The sequence below is a fragment of the Papio anubis genome, chromosome 7 (assembly GCF_008728515.1).
Source record: "Papio anubis isolate 15944 chromosome 7, Panubis1.0, whole genome shotgun sequence".
Taxonomy (NCBI): Eukaryota; Metazoa; Chordata; class Mammalia; order Primates; family Cercopithecidae; genus Papio; species Papio anubis.
The window spans coordinates 114,251,945-114,268,982 of NC_044982.1; the positions used below are offsets into that span (position 1 = coordinate 114,251,945).

General features: G+C 48.4%; 1 protein-coding gene across 6 annotated transcripts; it reads left to right on the top strand.

Annotated features, from left to right (window-relative positions):
* Positions 1-456: 456 nt before the first annotated feature.
* On the top strand, positions 457-15,509 carry UBL7 (ubiquitin like 7). 6 transcript variants are annotated; one of them, XM_017960771.3, is made up of 12 exons: positions 537-551; positions 882-949; positions 2,471-2,683; positions 4,862-4,981; positions 8,854-8,936; positions 9,717-9,801; positions 10,379-10,436; positions 11,155-11,288; positions 11,549-11,598; positions 11,863-12,030; positions 12,917-13,039; positions 15,289-15,509. In XM_017960771.3, exons 3-12 carry the CDS (start codon positions 2,500-2,502, stop codon positions 15,424-15,426), a joined length of 1,143 nt encoding a protein of 380 aa, XP_017816260.1. In that variant the 5' UTR covers positions 537-551; positions 882-949; positions 2,471-2,499; the 3' UTR covers positions 15,427-15,509. The 6 variants fall into 6 exon arrangements, with proteins under 6 accessions (XP_009208886.1, XP_021796405.1, XP_009208887.1 ...); XM_021940714.2 differs by having other exon boundaries at positions 546-627; XM_009210625.3 differs by lacking the exon at positions 537-551 and adding an exon at positions 1,630-1,641 and having other exon boundaries at positions 887-980.
* Positions 15,510-17,038: the final 1,529 nt, after the last annotated feature.

The window sequence follows — 17,038 nt, forward strand, 5'->3', positions numbered from 1 at the left end:
CATCGTCCGGTTCCCGGTATGCCTCCCCAGGTAGGCCCGCCGCAGGAAGTCAGCGGCGAGGAGCACAGAAGAGGCTGCCAGCACCAGCGGACAGCAGTTTTCATCGTGAGGGCCGTGGGAAACCCCTGGGATGTGTCTTAAGGGGCCTCTTGGGAACAGGTCCTTCTGGAGGGAAGGGTCGGAGTGGGAGGGGATTCAGGATCCGCCTTACGGCCGAGTGTCCAGCAGCGCGTTCCAACCTGGCAGAACCGACGTACTTCATAAGCTCCTCAGGGGAGCGCGGGAATCACCAGGCTGAAGAATGACTGGAAATGCGACCCTCTCCAACGAAAGCACCAAGTAGCCCCGGCGCCGGACATTTCAAAGAGCGCGGAAGCCACGCCCTCCCCTAGAACCGGAAGCTTTGCAACTAGGCTGTTTATAAGGGGGCGGGTTCCACAGCGGGAACTACAACTCCCAGAATGCAGCGCGGAATTTCCGGTTTCCGGCTAGAGGGCCAGAGTGAGTGTTTACACCGGCGGCAGTGCGGCCGGGTTCCTTCCGCGGGACGGGTGAGGGCGCTGGGTCCCTGGGCATCGCGGGCTCGATGTGTGTCAGCTAATTAGCTGGTCCCACTGGAGCGGTGAGGTAGCCACCGGATAGTGCCCCTGCCCCATTACTAGCGATCTGTGACCTTGGGCCAGTGACTTATACTGAGTCTTGGTTCCCTCATCCTTAAAATGTGGCTAATGCCTGCCGCAGGGAACCGTTGTGAGGATTAAGTGAGACGTGGTATATAAAACGACCTCCTTCTGGCATAAACTTGAGGTGGAAGGTACCTTGAGGATGCTTTAAGGTCTGCTAGGCAGCTTCACAGCCTTTTCTCTCCTCTTCCCTACCAGAGGTCTCTTTGGAAGCAATAATGATGACTATAACAAGAACTTATCTTGCTTTGCAAGATTCTTCCGCCGTAAGAGTTTCTGATTTATTTTCTGGGGTCCATATATGCCAGGTATGAGGACAAGGATGAGGAAAACTTTAGTCTTTTGTTTCCAAGGGCCTTCAAGAATTGGGGTGGAAGAAGGAGCAGGCAGATATTTGTAGCCCTTTTGTTCTGAGGGGATGTGGGAACAACAGAGGAAAGAGAGGGGACTGAGGGTGTTGAATCTGTGTTGGTTTCGGTGGGAGTTTGCTAAGAGGCCAAAAAGGGAAGAGAAATTACTTGCAGAGTTAGATGAGCAGAGGTGTAAAATAGGGGAGAGCTTTGTTATGAGTGTGTACTTACATGTTGTGGAGGCCCCTGGCAGGGTAGGGCTCTGTTGGGGAAGGAGCCTGGTAGGGAGTTTTGTAAGCCAGGCGATGAAGTTTATACTTAATTTATATAGATGGTTTGGAGGCATTGGAAGATGTCTTTGTGGGGTGGGGGAGGGAGGGCGGGGACGGAGTCTCTGTCGCCCAAGCTGGAGGGCAGTGGCGCTATCTTGATTCACTGCAACCTCGACTTACTGCAACCTGGACTCACTGCAACCTCCGCATCCCGGATGCAAGCAGTTCGCCTGCCTCAGCCTCCCAAGTAGCTGGGATTGATTACAAGCGCCTGCCACCACGCCTGGCTAATTTTTTTCTATTATAGTAGAGACGTAGTTTAACCATGTTGGCCAGGCTGGTTTCGAACACCTGATCTTAAGTGATCCGTCCGCCTCAGCCTCCCAAAGTGCTAGGATTACACGTGTGAGCCACCGCCCCTGGTTTGCTTTTTTTAATTTTTATTTATTTATTTTTTGCGACAGAGTCTCATGTCACCCAGGCTGGAGTGCAGTGAAGTGAGATCTTGGCTCACTGCAACCTCAGCCTTCCAAGTAGCTGGGACTACAGGTGTGCACTACTAATGCCCGGCTAATTTTTGTATTTTTAGTAGAGATGAGTTTCACCATGTTGGCCAGGCTGGTCTCAAACGCCTGAGCTCAGGCAATCCGCCTGTCTAGACCTCCCAAAGTGCTAGGATTACAGGCATGAGTCACTGCACCCAGCCCAACATTGGAAGAGTTCTAAGCAAAGAAGTGACTTGATCAGATCTCTGTTTTAGAATGATAGGTTGTTAGGTGGCAGCATAGATATTTGATAGGGAGAGGCAAGAGTTAGGGAACTTGTTATAAAGCTGTTCTACTGGTTCAAGCAAGAGTTGAAGAAAATTGGGAAAAGGAGCATACAGAAGGGAGAGGGTTAGATGATCTCTTTCATAACATTCCTATTAGGTTGGATGGCGTTTTTATGTCCACATTAGGGATGAAGAAACTGAGGCCTAGAGAGCTGTCCATCACAGTATGAGTAGAGAGAGAACCCCAGATTCTAGTTCTGGCCTCCTGATGGTGCACCCTGTGCTTCTTCAACAGTGTCACATTGAATTGTCTTTTATTCAACCCTTTGGTGGGTGGGGGTGGAGTAGGGTGGTGGTCCGTCTTTTAACCACTGAGGCTTTGTTCTTTTACAGGGAGAAAGAGAGAGCGCGAAAGAGAGAGGATGTCTCTCTCAGACTGGCACTTGGCGGTGAAGCTGGCTGACCAGCCACTTGCTCCAAAGTCTATTCTTCGGTTGCCAGAGACAGAACTGGGAGAATACTCGCTTGGGGGCTATAGTATTTCATTTCTGAAGCAGCTTATTGCTGGCAAACTCCAAGAGTCTGTTCCAGACCCTGAGCTGATTGGTGAGTCTCTCTGGAATGGGGTTGGGCTGCTGCTCTGATCTCTTTTAGGGGAGGATACTTCTGAAATTTCAAGAGTAAAGTAAGGGCTTGGGATTTGTTGCCTCATAATGTTAACACTCCAGGGAAGTGAGTGTTGGGTAAATAGAAACACAAATCATATCATGAAACTACTGGTTGCCATTTTCAGCCATGTATTATACTAAAGTACTTTATCACCAGGTTCTTTATGACATTGTCTTATTTTATTTATTTATTTATTATTATTATTTATTTATTTATTTTTTAGACGGAGTCTTGCTCTGTAGCCCAGGCTGGACTGCAGTTTTGCGATTGTGGCTCACTGCAACCTCTGTCTCCCGGGTCCCAGTTCAAGCAATTCTCCTGCCTCAGCCTCCCAAGTAGTTGGGATTACAGACATGTGCCACCATGCCCAGCTAATTTTTATATTTTTAGCAGAGACGTGGGGTTTCACCATGTTGGCCAGGCTGGTCTTGAACTCTTGACCTTGTGATCTGCCCGCCTTGGCCTCTCAAACTGCTGGAATTACAGGCATGAGCCACCGCTCCTGGCCAACATTGTGAATTCTTTTTCTGAAAGAACAGACGTTTGGGGTGAGTTAGGGAGGGAGAAGTTGGTCAGGGGAGGCTCCTCAGTATATTTGAGGTAGGTCTTAAGGGATGATTAGGAGGATTTGCTTGGTTGATTGGTTAAAAGAAAGGCAGTAAAAAAGAAAATGAAAATGGCGTGAGCAGTCCAGGTGGAGGAGGGAGGAATTTAAATATAATTAAATTATACTGGAAAGGTAATTTATAATAGCTAAAGGATCCAACTGGCAAAAAAGATGTTTTCAGTCATACCTGGATTGGGTTCATCCTATTTTGTTGTTTTTCCATTGATTTAAATTGGGCAGTCTCCACAATGTTAAACTCTAGAGCTTTTCTATGGATAGATTCTATGTGAATCCTCTTTTTTTTTTTTGAGACGGAGTCTCGCTCTGTGACCCAGGCTGGAGTGCAGTGGCACGATCTCAGCTCATTGTAACCTCTTTCTCCCAGGTTCAGGCAATTTTCCTGCCTCAGCCTCCTGAGTAGCTGGGATTACAGGCGTCTTCCACCATGCCTGGCTAATTTTTGTATTTTTGGTAGAGACGAGGTTTCACCATCTTGGCCAGACTGGCCTTGAACTCCTGACCTCAGGTGATCCACCCACCTCGGCCTCCCAAAGTGCTGGGATTACAGGTGTGAGCCACCGTGCCCGGCCCTAATTTTTGTATTTTTAGTAGAGACAGGGTTTCGCCATGTTGGCCAGGCACCAAAAGTGCTGGGATTATAGGTGTGAGCCACCATATCTGGCCAGATTCTATGTAAGTCCATTTTATGAGTTTATATTTGCAAATAGTTGTTAAAATGTATTTAATTGGCTAGACGTGGTGGCTCACACCTGTCATCCCAGCACTTTGTGAGGCTAAGGCAGGAGGATCCCTTGAGCCCAGGAGTTAAGAGACTAGTCTGGGCAACATGGCAGAACCCTATCTCTACAAAAAACTACAAAAATTAGCTGGGTGTGGGGGCATGTGCCCATAGTCCCAGCTACTCAGGAGGCTGAGGCGGGAGAATTGCTTGAGCCCAGGAGATTGAAGCTGCAGTGAACCGTGATGGTGCCATTGCACTCAAGCCTGGGCAACAGAGTAAGACCCTGTTTCAGAAAAAAAAAAAAAGAAAAAGTATTAAGTTATTAAATAAGAGTATCTTTTTTTTTTTTTTTTGAGACGGAGTCTTTGCTCTGTAGCCCGGGCTGGAGTGCAGTGGCCGGATCTCAGCTCACTGCAAGCTCCGCCTCCCGGGTTTGTGCCATTCTCCCGCCTCAGCCTCCCGAGTAGCTGGGACTACAAGCGCCCGCCACCTCGCCCGGCTAGTTTTTTGTATTTTTAGTAGAGACGGGGTTTCACCGTGTTAGCCAGGATGGTCTCGATCTCCTGACCTCGTGATCCGCCCGTCTCGGCCTCCCAAAGTGCTGGGATTACAGGCTTGAGCCACCGCGCCCGGCCAAATAAGAGTATCTTTTAAAACATGTATCATTCTCCAGCTATCTATGCAATCAAAATAAGGTTCTCAGGGAACAAAAACTATCTAAATTTGTTTTGAGGAGCAAAATGTAAGTGGACAGTTCTTTTTTTAGATCTGATCTACTGTGGTCGGAAGCTAAAAGATGACCAGACACTTGACTTCTATGGCATTCAACCTGGGTCCACCGTCCATGTTCTGCGGAAGTCCTGGCCCGAACCTGATCAGAAACCAGGTGAGTGAGGGTCAGCCCTTAAGCAGGCAGAGTTTATGTAATATCTGCAAGGGAAAGGTCTGTGTGTTCTTGAGACACAAGCCTGGGTGGAACAAAGGGATGATTTACTGAGCTGATGATAAATGATATCTTTATTACTTATCGGATTAGACCATGCTGATAAACAGAGTCCAATTTTGACCTTCTTACTGCTGGTATCACTAATGGGAGATTTGTTTCTCCATTTTGTTTTTTGTTTTTTGTTTTTTTTTGAGACAGAGTCTCACTCTGTTGCCCAGGCTGGAGTGCAGTGGCACAATCTTGATCTTGGCTCACTGCAGCCTCCACCTCCCGGGTTCAAGTGATTCTCATGCCTCAGCCTCCTGAGTAGCTGGAATTATAGACATGTGCCACTACGCCCAGCTAATTTTTTTATTTTTAGTAGAGACGGGGTGTCTCCATGTTGGTCAGCCTGGTCTCGAACTCCTGACCCAAGCCATCCGCCCCACCTCAGCCTCCCAAAGTACAGGCACCATTCCTGACTGTTTCTCCACTTTCTAAGTTTGTCATCCACTGTTTCCTAATGGGATAGTGAGTTTGTGTCTACTTAAACTCCTTTAAGTTAACAGTTTATTTTTCAGTGATACAAAGTAAACTTTGTATCCTTTTGTTATTGTTGTTCTCATTAGAAAAAAACTGGAAACTTTTGGCACTTTCCTAATGCCCCAGTTTGTTCCCTTGTTAACAAATCTTCCTACAAACTGCCTCAGGTGGTGATTTGTTCAGTCAGCTAACTGCTCTTGCTATACTGGTAATTTATTTTCCTGAAGATATTCAAAGAGTATTTAAATAGCTCTTGGAGAAAATATACAAAGCCTCGGATGCCTTTTTGGTTTATAAATAGAAGGTGCTTGGAATTCATGATTTAAATTTTGCATGTGTATTTTAAAAGCCTCCCCAAGAATAAAGCTAAGCTGTGTAAAAGAGATTAGCTTTGTTAACTGGCAGGTTGACATCTTTTTATAATGTTCATGATTGCTGTGACTAGTTATCAGTTTGAGATTTACCCCCCTTTCAGTTCTAACCGTAAAAGACAAAAATGTCTTTCATACTCTGATGGGAAGTGAGAAAGAGGAACGGAGTTCCTGACATCCAGAGGTTGGCCTGGCACTCACAGCCAGGCCTTGGAGTCCTTTTGGGGAACATGAACAATTGTACAGATCCCCAATATCAGTCAAGGCCACTCTGAGACCACTATGGATTAAGACAAAAACAAGATCCCTATCATTGCTGAACAGAGACAAAAACATGAGCATTATCCAAATCACAAAAGTGACCAAGTATCTTTCTATCTCGGCTGATGAGAGTAATAGCTGCTTCTTTGCCAATTACAGCTTCCACCTTGCTCTAGTTTTCCTTCCTTCTAGGTAAGAGTTATTAAAATACTCAATTATAAAATCACTCCCACTGCCGAAAGCATCCTATCCGGAGTAAAACCTCACTTCTTTAAATTTTTCCGCAAATCACTCAGACAAAGCCAAAATCGTGTAAGAAGTCCTTTCTGGCCGGGCTCAGCGGCTCATGCCTGTAATCCAGCACTTTGGGAGGCCGAGGCGGGCAGATCACCTGAGGTCGGGAGTTCGAGACAAGCCTGACCAACATGGAGAAACCCCGTCTCTACTTAAAATAAAAAGCCGGGCATGGTGGTGCATTCCTGTAATCCCAGCTACTTGAGAGACTGAGGCAGGAGAATCGGTTGAACCCGGGAGGCAGAAGTTGCCATGAGCCGAGATCATGCCATTGTACTCCAGCCTGGGCAACAAGAGCGAAACTCTGTCTCAAAAAAAAAAACCAAGAAGTCCTTTCTAATATCCTCTTACTGAGACAGCCCATGGTTTCCTATGGTGTTCATTCTTCTCTCTGTACTGAGCAGTACGCCCAACTAGTTTAAATACAGATATGCCCCTCAGCTCTTTGGCTGGAGGGCATTAACAGAAGGAAAATAACATTTGTGGCTTCTGTGAGCCAGGTTTTTTCCCTTTTATACCTCATTTAATCATTACAGTGGCCCTGCAGGGTAGGTAACAGCATTAGCATCTTATGGAGGAAGAAAAGGGTTAGAAAGACATTTATTCAAGGTCAGCTACTTAGAAAGTGAATGCAAGAGCTGGGATATGGACCAGGGGTTTTCCTGGCTCAAGAGGAAAACCATTTCCACTGGGCTGGCTGCCTTCCACTTTCAAAGGATGAATTTAGCTCAGAGGTCTTACAGTGACAGCCATGACTCTTAGCTGAATACTGGCTTAAGATATTAAGAGTCCTTTTCCTCCCACCTTCTACCTGGAGGATTATTTTTGAAACAAATGACCTTTTTATTGGAAGGTTACAATAAACTCTTAGATCTGTGAAGAAACTGTCTTGTGACAGTGTTTTAGATATTTTCTCCTTGAGTGCTTTTCTTCACAAAGGAATCACATTTCGTGTTCTCCTACAGATTAGGGTCTGTAGGAGGAGAACCCATTGTTATCTGTCTTCCCAGCTGGATCCCTTTGGTGGTTCTCCATGGCAGGTTACAAATCCCTTCAGGACCTCACCTTATTAGCCTGCTGTTTGAGCTGGGATGTGTACCCCAAGCTCCAGCCACAAAGAATGACTTGCTGTTTGTTCAAAGCACCACATTCTTTTATTCTTCCATGCCTTTGCACATGTTCTCATTTAGGCTTGGAATACCTTCACCCCCCAGTAAATATCAGCTCTCTCTTTGATACTCATTTCAAATGGTCTCCTCTGGGAGGCAGCTCTCTGTCTTTACCCTCCCTCTCAGTGGTGGCTGTCTGCCTTTGTGTTTCTGGTGCCCTAGCTGGGATCCACATCTCTGTTGAGGTCCTCAGCGTGGCATTTTGTAATTGTGTGTTTGATGTAGTCTCATTTCTCCTACTGCCGTAAGAGTTCCTTGACGGCAGGGGTTCTTATTTTTCACATTCTAGTTCCTTGTCCAAAGTCAGGCATGGAATAAATGCTTAGTACATGTTTGTTGAATGAATAAATTAGGTAATTTACTTACGGTGACTATTTTTCAAAAGATAGCCTCATGATCAGGACTGTCGATAAGGATGTGGCTGCCACACTGAACCCCAGGGGTGCTATTGACCTTGCTTTGGGAGTGGTGCCCCTGGAGTAGGGCAGTACACAGTCAGTACAGTCACAAGTAGTGGTCCTTCATGAGGATAACCATACTTTAAAAAGTGTGACCCAGGGCGGGGCATGGTGGCTCACGCCTGTAATCCTAGCACTTTGGGAGGCCGAGGCACATGGATCACTTGAGGTCAGGAGTTTGAGACCAGTCTGACCAATATGGTGAAACCCCGTGTCTACTAAAAATACAAAAATTATCCAAGAGTGGATAATTGCACACCTGTAATCCCAGCTACTCGGGAGGCTGAGGCACGAGAGTCGCTTCAACCAGGGAGGTGGAGGTTGCAGTGAGCCGAGACTGCGCCACTGCACTCCGGCCTGGGCAAGAGATGAGACTGTGTCTGAAAAACAAAGGCAAAAACACCAACAACCAAATGTTATTAGTCTGGAATTCCTGCAGTGGGATGTTGATCAGAGCACTGTTTTTCATGTGGTAAGATTCTCCTCTGCCACAACTTGAATTTGTTTGTTTTATCTGTGGAAGATGCTTACAAGAGAACGTAAAGATGCTTACTAGCAGTTTTCACATCCGTGGCACAAATGGGTTTTTCTGAGTGGGCACTCACATTCTTAAGGGGTAATGAGGGAAGGGAATGCACAGACCAGGCTGCTCCTTGGCACATTGAAATGATGTTACCATGTCTGTGGAAGAGACAGGGCCTGTGCTGTAGGGTAACTCTGAGTGTCTTGTCCGCCAGAACCTGTGGACAAAGTGGCTGCCATGAGAGAGTTCCGGGTGCTGCACACTGCTCTGCACAGCAGCTCCTCTTACAGGGAAGCGGTGAGTGTGTGCCACGGCCCCCAGCCAGGACTGTAGGAGAGGGTGTGAACGCTGGCTGGCGAGTGGTGTGGAGTGGGAGCTGGAAGCCCGTTTCCATGACAACCAAGAGTTCCTTGGGGAGTTTTTGCCATGTCTGTGGGCCTCAGTGGAGCCCTGTCTTTCCCCAAAGAGCCTGTCTCAGTCAGGCATTGCTGATTCCCTCTAATGATAACCATACAACCTGCCCATATGGTGACAGCCAAAAGATCCACATACTGTTTCTGCTGGACCTTGTTCTTTGACTTTGGCTGAACTGCCTGCTTATTGCCCCTTGACCTAGTTGTCCTTACTGGGGAAGTGGGCTGATGTCTCTCTGTAGGAGAGTTGAGAGGCAAAATTAGTACAGCTGTGAACTTAGCAATATATACAAATATGAAATAGTAATTGTACAGAGATTGAAAAGGACTTTTGGAACCTAGAGAAACCTTTGTTACTGGGCTTGTAATGAGAGCTTTTATTTTGGAAGCATTAAACTGTAGGTGGGGAAAAGGAGCACAGAGATTTGAAGGTTTACTGTGGTCTTGCCTTTTTTTTTTCTTTTTTTTTTTTTAATTGTTTGTTTCCCCTCCAGTAAGCTACGATCTTAGACCAAAAAGAGGTTCATCTGTTTCCGGGGCTATTGTTCCATTGTGGTGATGTACATGCAAGCACTTAAAGGGAGGAAGTCCTCAGCACAATGTGGGCATTTGATGAGTGCATTGAGTTGGTTGGAGTGCTCAGCCCTCCCCATTTCTCCTGCAGGTCTTTAAGATGCTCAGCAATAAGGAATCTCTGGATCAGATCATTGTGGCCACCCCAGGCCTCAGCAGTGACCCCATTGCTCTTGGTAAGTGCAGGACTGAATTTGCGGAAATAGGAGTTGTCGGAAAAGAAGAAAACAGGAGAAGACAGTTCTTCTAAAGAGACTTAGACTATCTTTTGAAGAATGACTGGTCTTGTGGGAAGAGGGAGAGTAATCAAGGTGTGTCTGATATACCCAGCGCTTTAAGAGCTCTCAGTCCCACAGAGAGATAATGGCCTAACTAACATCGTAATTAAGGGTATGAGGATGCCAAATGAGGACAGCAGTTAGCCCACATCACAGCAATCAGGGAAGGCGTCTTGCACACCTTGAGTAAGGGAAGAGCCCAGAGATACGGGAGAAAGAGACAGGTGTGTTCGTAGCCAGTCTGTGATGTGACTGAAGTGCAGGGGGAGGTGGAGAGCTGGGGACCATCCTCCCTAGAGCAAGATCGAGAGTACCTGAATTATGTTGCTTGGTGCTTTGTTTCCTCTACTTCTGATGAAGATTGGCTTGTTGTCCTGTGTCCCTGTTGAGCTGGTTGCTCTGGGACACAAAGCCTCTTCTCCCTCGTGGATCTGGCTGATTTCCTTTCCCTGAGGTGAGCTCTGCTCTTTTTCAGGGGTTCTCCAGGACAAGGACCTCTTCTCTGTCTTCGCTGATCCCAATATGCTTGATACGTAAGTGTACCTGTCCTATTAGAGGGTACCTTCTCTCTCCTCATGTGCTAATTGTCACCCTGCAGTCTGCTCTGGGAGCCCATCCATGGTCTGTCACCAAGTCTACCCTGTAAATATGTCAGGAGGTGAAAAAGAGCAAAGCCCAAGAGCAGGGCTTTTGTCAAGAGTGTTGGGAGGAAGCAGGATTCTGAGGGAAAGGATCTTGCCTGCCAGGCCCAGTTTAGGTTTCGTTTGGTAGAAATTAGGGAGCTTTCCAAGGATTTTAAACTGGTGAAAGGAGAAGCAGGTGTACAGATCCATAAAGTGTCAAAGCTGGAAAGGACACGTCCTCATTTTGCAAGTGAAGAAAACAGCCCCACCCTGGGAAGAGAAGGGACCTGTCCAGGGTTGCCTGATGTAGTAGTGGTGCCTAGACCAGAGGCTCCTCATGTGCTCAGGCCAGAACCCTGAGCCTCCCAGGCTGCACCTTTCCCATCATGCCTTGCCTACGGAGAGGGTGAAGAATCTGCAGTGGACCCAGGAATTGAAGGCCTTGCTCCCGTTGCTGGGGGCAGATCAGCAGGAGGATAAATCTTCCTGGCGGAAGATGCTGAAGACCGAGGAATTTGAGGGCAGGCACAGGTGGCTGCATTGTTGTGAGAGGGCACCCAGAACTCTTGTCATGGTCGAGGGTGCTCTTTTGGAGTCACCCTTGGGTTTCTTCCTGCTTCTGTCCTAGGTTGGTGCCTGCTCACCCAGCCCTCGTCAATGCCATTGTCCTGGTTCTGCACTCGGTAGCAGGCAGTGCCCCAATGCCAGGGACTGACTCCTCTTCCCGGAGCATGCCCTCCAGCTCATACCGGGATATGCCAGGTGAGCCCCTGAATAGCGTAATATGGGCCCCTTAGGAGCCGGCAGTGGCCCAGGAATTTGCTTTACTCAGCAGCTATGTATAGCGTTGGCAGAGGGCGTTCCTTGGGAACTCTCGGTTTGAGTCAGGAAGTGCATCTGTCCTGTAATTTTCCAAGGGGAGAGATGAAAATATGAATTTGGAGAGTAACTTGAGCTGAGATTCTGGAGCTGCGCCTGTGCCTTTCTGTTCTTCCTCCTGAAATCTGTTCGTCCTCCTCCAGGTGGCTTCCTGTTTGAAGGGCTCTCGGATGATGAGGACGACTTTCACCCGGTAAGTGGACTGCCTGCCTGCCTGCCATTTGGGGGAGATGGTGCTGGGAATGAGCTGCATCCTGGGACCTGGCACTCCCAAGGCTGGGAGGTGGACACAGGCCACTGGGGGGCCAAGACCATGTCATACTATTTCTGCTTTGGGATTCCTTTCTGAACCTGCGAGCTTAAGAGTTTCCCCAAGAACTATTCCTGGAGGTGGGTGAAGTTCATCTGGGAGTTTCGTGGTACTGCTTGCCTGATTCTGAGTGTCTTCTTTCTCTAGAACAGCAGGTCCACACCCTCTAGCAGTACCCCCAGCTCCCGCCCAGCCTCCCTGGGGTACAGTGGAGCTGCTGGGCCCCGGCCCATCACCCAGAGTGAGCTGGCCACCGCCCTGGCCCTGGCCAGCACTCCGGAGAGCAGCTCTCACACACCGACTCCTGGCACCCAGGTATGAAGACAGGGCCTGGAAGATCAAGGCTGGGTCCCCAAGGAACAAGCTCCCCAGCAGTAGAATAGATTTGCCTTTGCTGACCCTGGTGCTAGATCTAGTTTAAGCTGAACCCTGGACTCCTGGTGGGGATTTCTTACTGCAGCTTGAGTGACCTCCCCTTCACTTGCCTTGAGGACTCAGAGGTCTAGATTTTTTTTTTTTTTTTTTTGAGACGGAGTCTCGCTCTGTCGCCCAGGCTGGAGTGCAGTGGCCGGATCTCAGCTCACTGCAAGCTCCGCCTCCCGGGTTCACGCCATTCTCCTGCCTCAGTCTCCGGAGTAGCTGGGACTACAGGCGCCCGCCACCTCGCCCGGCTAGTTTTTTGTATTTTTAGTAGAGACGGAGTTTCACCGTGTTAGCCAGGATGGTCTCGATCTCCTGACCTCGTGATCCGCCCGTCTCGGCCTCCCAAAGTGCTGGGATTACAGGCTTGAGCCACCGCGCCCGGCCAGGTCTAGATTTTAATATGGTCCTGAGTAGTCCCTCCTATTAGTTCAGAAGACTCTCCCCTCACACAATATGCCCTTCCTCATCCGTGACAGGGAGCAGACGCCACCAGCTTAAGCATTTCTGGGTGAAAAGTCACTTCAGCTTTCAAGGCCATCTCTCCCAGTGCTGGGGTCCTAGGTTGGGACAAGGGGCTCAGTGCAGAAAAGAATGGAACCTTTCCTGCCCACATAGAGAGCTTCTAGGTACCTTTGTTTGGTTGTCTTATGGCAGGTCTTTGTTGGGAGGCAGAAGTTGGGTACCTCAGGAGCACTATGGGGTGATATGACAACAGCGAGTATCTGCTATAAGATTGAGATCGCTCTGAGGGTGGCACTGACCACTGATTTGTCTCTAGGGCCATTCCTCAGGGACCTCACCAATGTCCTCTGGTGTCCAGTCAGGGACGCCCATCACCAATGATCTCTTCAGCCAAGCCCTGCAGCATGCCCTTCAGGCCTCTGGGCAGCCCAGCCTTCAGGTCAGTCTTCCCCACTTCCTGGTTTCCATGTGGCTTCCTTGTTATTTTGGATGCCCAGCCTTTTTTTGCTCTCTGGGGGTCCTTCACACCTGGCATGCTTCGTTCTGGGAATAGCTGGAGCATGGCAGTGGGACAGGTACAGAGTGTTCCCAGCAAGGGCACACTCAGACCATACACAGTGGTCACTATGGCTTCTCCTGCCCCTACTGACCATGGCTTGACTCCCTAGACCACCTGGCTTAGATAATCATGGCGATTTCATTCATTCATTCAGTGAGCATTGACTGAGCATATATATACTAGGCCGGAGTCCAGATGCTGGGCTAGAGGCAAGCTGGTTCTCATCCCTGCCATGGAGGGGCACCAGGCAGGTACTGAGCTGGGGAGCAACAAGGCAAGAAGCCCAGCTCCTTGAAGTAAGGATCAGGCAAAACTTTTCTGAGGGAGGGGTATTTAAGCTGATTGTCAGAAGAATTAGAAGTTAGCTAACCAGGGAGGGGGTGTTTGAGGTAGGAAGGGGATGATTTCCAGGTGAAGACAGCTACCTGTTTGTGCACGTGTGGAGGTATGTGTGATGTACTCAAAACTACGAGGCTAGGATGCAGTGTCCAGTGTAGAAGATCCGCAGATGGGGCCAGAGAAAGAGAGCAGGAACCTACATGTGAGGGGCTTGAATGCCAACCTGAGGAGAATAGACTTGATGACTTGATGTAGTAGTCACCAGGGATCCCTGGGAGGCATTGATTGATTGATTGATTGATTGATTGATTGAGACAGGGTCTCACTCTGTCACCCAGGGTGGAGTACAGTGGTGTGATCACAACTCACTGCAGCCTCAACTTCCTGGGCTCAGGTGATCCTCCCACCTCAGCCTCCTGGGTAGCTGGGACTACAGGTATGCACCACCATGCCTGGCTAGTTTTTTGTACTTTTTGTAGAGATGGGGGTCTCCCTATGTTGCCCAGCCTCGTCTTGAACTCTTGGGCTCAAGTGATTCACCCACCTTAGCCTCCCAGAGTGCTAGATTACAGGTGTGAGCCACCACACCCAGCTCATGGGAGGCTTTAAGGAGGGGAAAGGTCACCCTAGCAGCTAAGGGGCAGACCTGAGGGGCCAGCATTGTAGTTCACAGCTCCATGCATGAGCTGTTTGCTTCACATCTCTTTTTCTCTATTCCATATAGTAAGCCAATGGGTAGAGCATCATTCCTGGAACCTGTCTGGGGTCAAAAGGCCATGAAGTTGTAACAATAGCGTTCAAGCCTGTGTGGTTTTCAGTGTTCCATGTAGTCCTTGTGAACAGTAAGGGAACAGGAGCAGGATGTGTGAATGACTTGTCTTCTCCATTTTTGCATCTCCCCTGTTGCTAGATGCCTATTTACTTTATTCCCTAGCTCAGAAGCTTTCACTGGTTCCACCTGGCCTGTAAAATGAATTCAAATTGATTTGTGTGGATTTTTTTTAAGCCCTCCACGTTCTCATTCCTGCCTGCCTCTTTGACTTTGCTTTTCTTCCCCTTTGCATTGCCTTCTTCCCACATGTGAACACATTGTTTTCCCTAAATTGTGCTCATCCCTGCTGTCATGAAATAGAGATATTAATGAAGCTGTGAAAGTACTAGAAGAAAATATGGGTGAATTTCTTCAAATCCTTATAGTAGGAAAGGGCTTTCTTGGCCGAAACTCAGTATCCAGGAGCCATTAAATAAAAGTTCTGCATTTTGAGTTTGTAAAAGCGAAAAATTTAAAACATCTCTTATACTCCACAAATAGATATACCTACTATATACCACAAAAATTTAAGACTTTTAAAAAAAGGTGAACATTTCTGCATGGCAAACCAAACCAAACAAAAAACCGAAGCAAAGTCCGAAGGCTAACAGCAAACTGGGAAAAAAATCTGTAACACTCATCACATAAAGAGCAAAATCTTGCTGATGTGTGTGTACACACAGCAAGAGAAAGAAAGTAATTTAGCCTCTTGGAATTCAGACAGTGAATAATTTGTACATTCTCTTTTGATCCTTATGCCAAGAATTTCCTCTTTTTATTGTAAAACTTTGGATTTGTTCTCTTAACCCTCAAGCCTATCTTTTAGTCTTCCTAGAAGTACCGTGTTCTGTGGAACTCAGCATCAACAGCTTTGCTGAGGACTCCCCCATCTTCCTTTCCTTCCCGGGAAAGCACAGACCTAAGTGAGTCTTCACTGGGTCCCAGCTAACAGCTTCTGCCCGTTCCTATTTTTCCACAGAGCCAGTGGCAGCCCCAGCTACAGCAGCTACGTGACATGGGCATCCAGGACGATGAGCTGAGCCTGCGGGCCCTGCAGGCCACCAGTGGGGACATCCAAGCAGCCCTGGAGCTCATCTTTGCTGGAGGAGCCCCATGAACTCCCTGCTTCCCCTCAACCCCCAGCAAGTTGCAGAGGCTGCTGCTCTCCCTCCCCCAATATACCTACCTGATGGTCAACTCTTCTGCTTTGTCCAGTTCTTGACCCTTCTGGCTGATCTGAGTTGGTGGAGGCAGTGGGGCAAACAAGGTGTACTGGTCTTGATGCTGTGGCCTCGGAGCAGGGCTGGCCCCTGGTTCTGGGCCCTGGATGAAGGATTTTAGACGCCACATCATGGGATGCTGTGAGATACCCATGTTCATTTCTGGGAGAAGTTTCCAGCCGTAGCCCCCAGACTCTGGGGCTTTGGAGTTTGGCAGCCTCAGGATGTGCCAAAGGCTGGGCAGGGCTGCGACCCAATCTTCAGGGTGGCTGCTGGATTACAGCTGTGCCCAGAAGAGGCTTATGCTTCCGAGACGTCCAGTCTAGGGAGTGGCTGGGTGTACTTTCATGGGAAGCAAACGGAGGCAGCTTGCCTTCCACATTTCTCTCTCTCTCAATGGCTTCCAAAGATTTCCTTGTCCACCCCACCAGCCTACTCTCACCAAGCATCTTTTTTTTTTTTTTTTTTGAGACGGAGTCTCGCTCTGTCGCCCAGGCTGGAGTGCAGTGGCGTGATCTCGGCTCACTGCAAGCTCCTCCTCCCGGGTTCCCGCCATTCTCCTGCCTCAGCCTCCCAAGTAGCTGGGACTACAGGCACCGCCACCTCGCCCAGTTAGTTTTTTGTATTTTTTAGTAGAGACAGGGTTTCACTATGTTAGCCAGGATGGTCTCTATCTCCTGACCTCGTGATCTGCCCGCCTCGGTCTCCCAAAGTGCTGGGATTACAGGCGTGAGCCACCGCGCCCGGCCACCAAGCATTTTTTGATGCTTGTTCTGTAATGATGCCAGAATCCGGGCCTCAGAGCTTTGCCAGGAGGCAGGGCGCTCCTTGTCCTGAAGGCATAAATACAAGAGCAGTTAAATAGCAATACTAAAGAACAACACCAACATGAATAGGGCTCAGCTTTAATATTGAAGAGAGGGCACCAACCCCCAAGCTGCTGCTCCATCTGCCTGTGCTCACTCACGTTCCCCTTGGCATGGTGTTCCCTGTGACGTTCCCTGCGGCATCACAGACATGTCCAAGTTGAGAAAGTGGGTTTTAAGTGCTTTGAATACTTCGTTGGGAAAAAACTTCTTCCCCTCAGATGGTGTTTTGATTCATTTGGGAATAACATGGGTGGAAAGGGGCTCAGAGGTCTGTTCCTGCCCTCTGCCTTGGCAGACGTTTCATCTCCACCATTCCCAGTCATGGTGGTTTGGTTTCTGCTTGTCTCCTCCAGGAACAAAAGATTTACCATTTACAGCCTATTCTGTCCTTTAACTATTTGCCAGGGCATTACCCCTTGGTCCCCTCTCTGCCCTAAGGAACCACTCGGAACAAGCCCGCTTTCTCTTCTACCTTAGCGGGGCTTTAATTACTTACAGAATGCCATGGTGGGTCATTGACTTGCCCCTTTGACCTGTCCTGGTTTTGGTTCCCAGCACATCCTGTTCATTTCTCTGGATGACCTCCAGTGTATCAGTGATACTCTTAACGTCCAGATATGGCCTGAACAGCATGTTATTC

Bases quoted from the DNA above. Each gene is read 5' to 3' on its own strand.
- UBL7 (XM_009210625.3), top strand. From the start codon at position 902: ATGATGACTATAACAAGAACTTATCTTGCTTTGCAAGATTCTTCCGCC. The intron at 9,802-10,378 runs GTAAGTGCAGGA...GCTCTTTTTCAG, and splicing joins CAGTGACCCCATTGCTCTTG to GGGTTCTCCAGGACAAGGAC. The intron at 12,031-12,916 runs GTATGAAGACAG...ATTTGTCTCTAG, and splicing joins CACCGACTCCTGGCACCCAG to GGCCATTCCTCAGGGACCTC.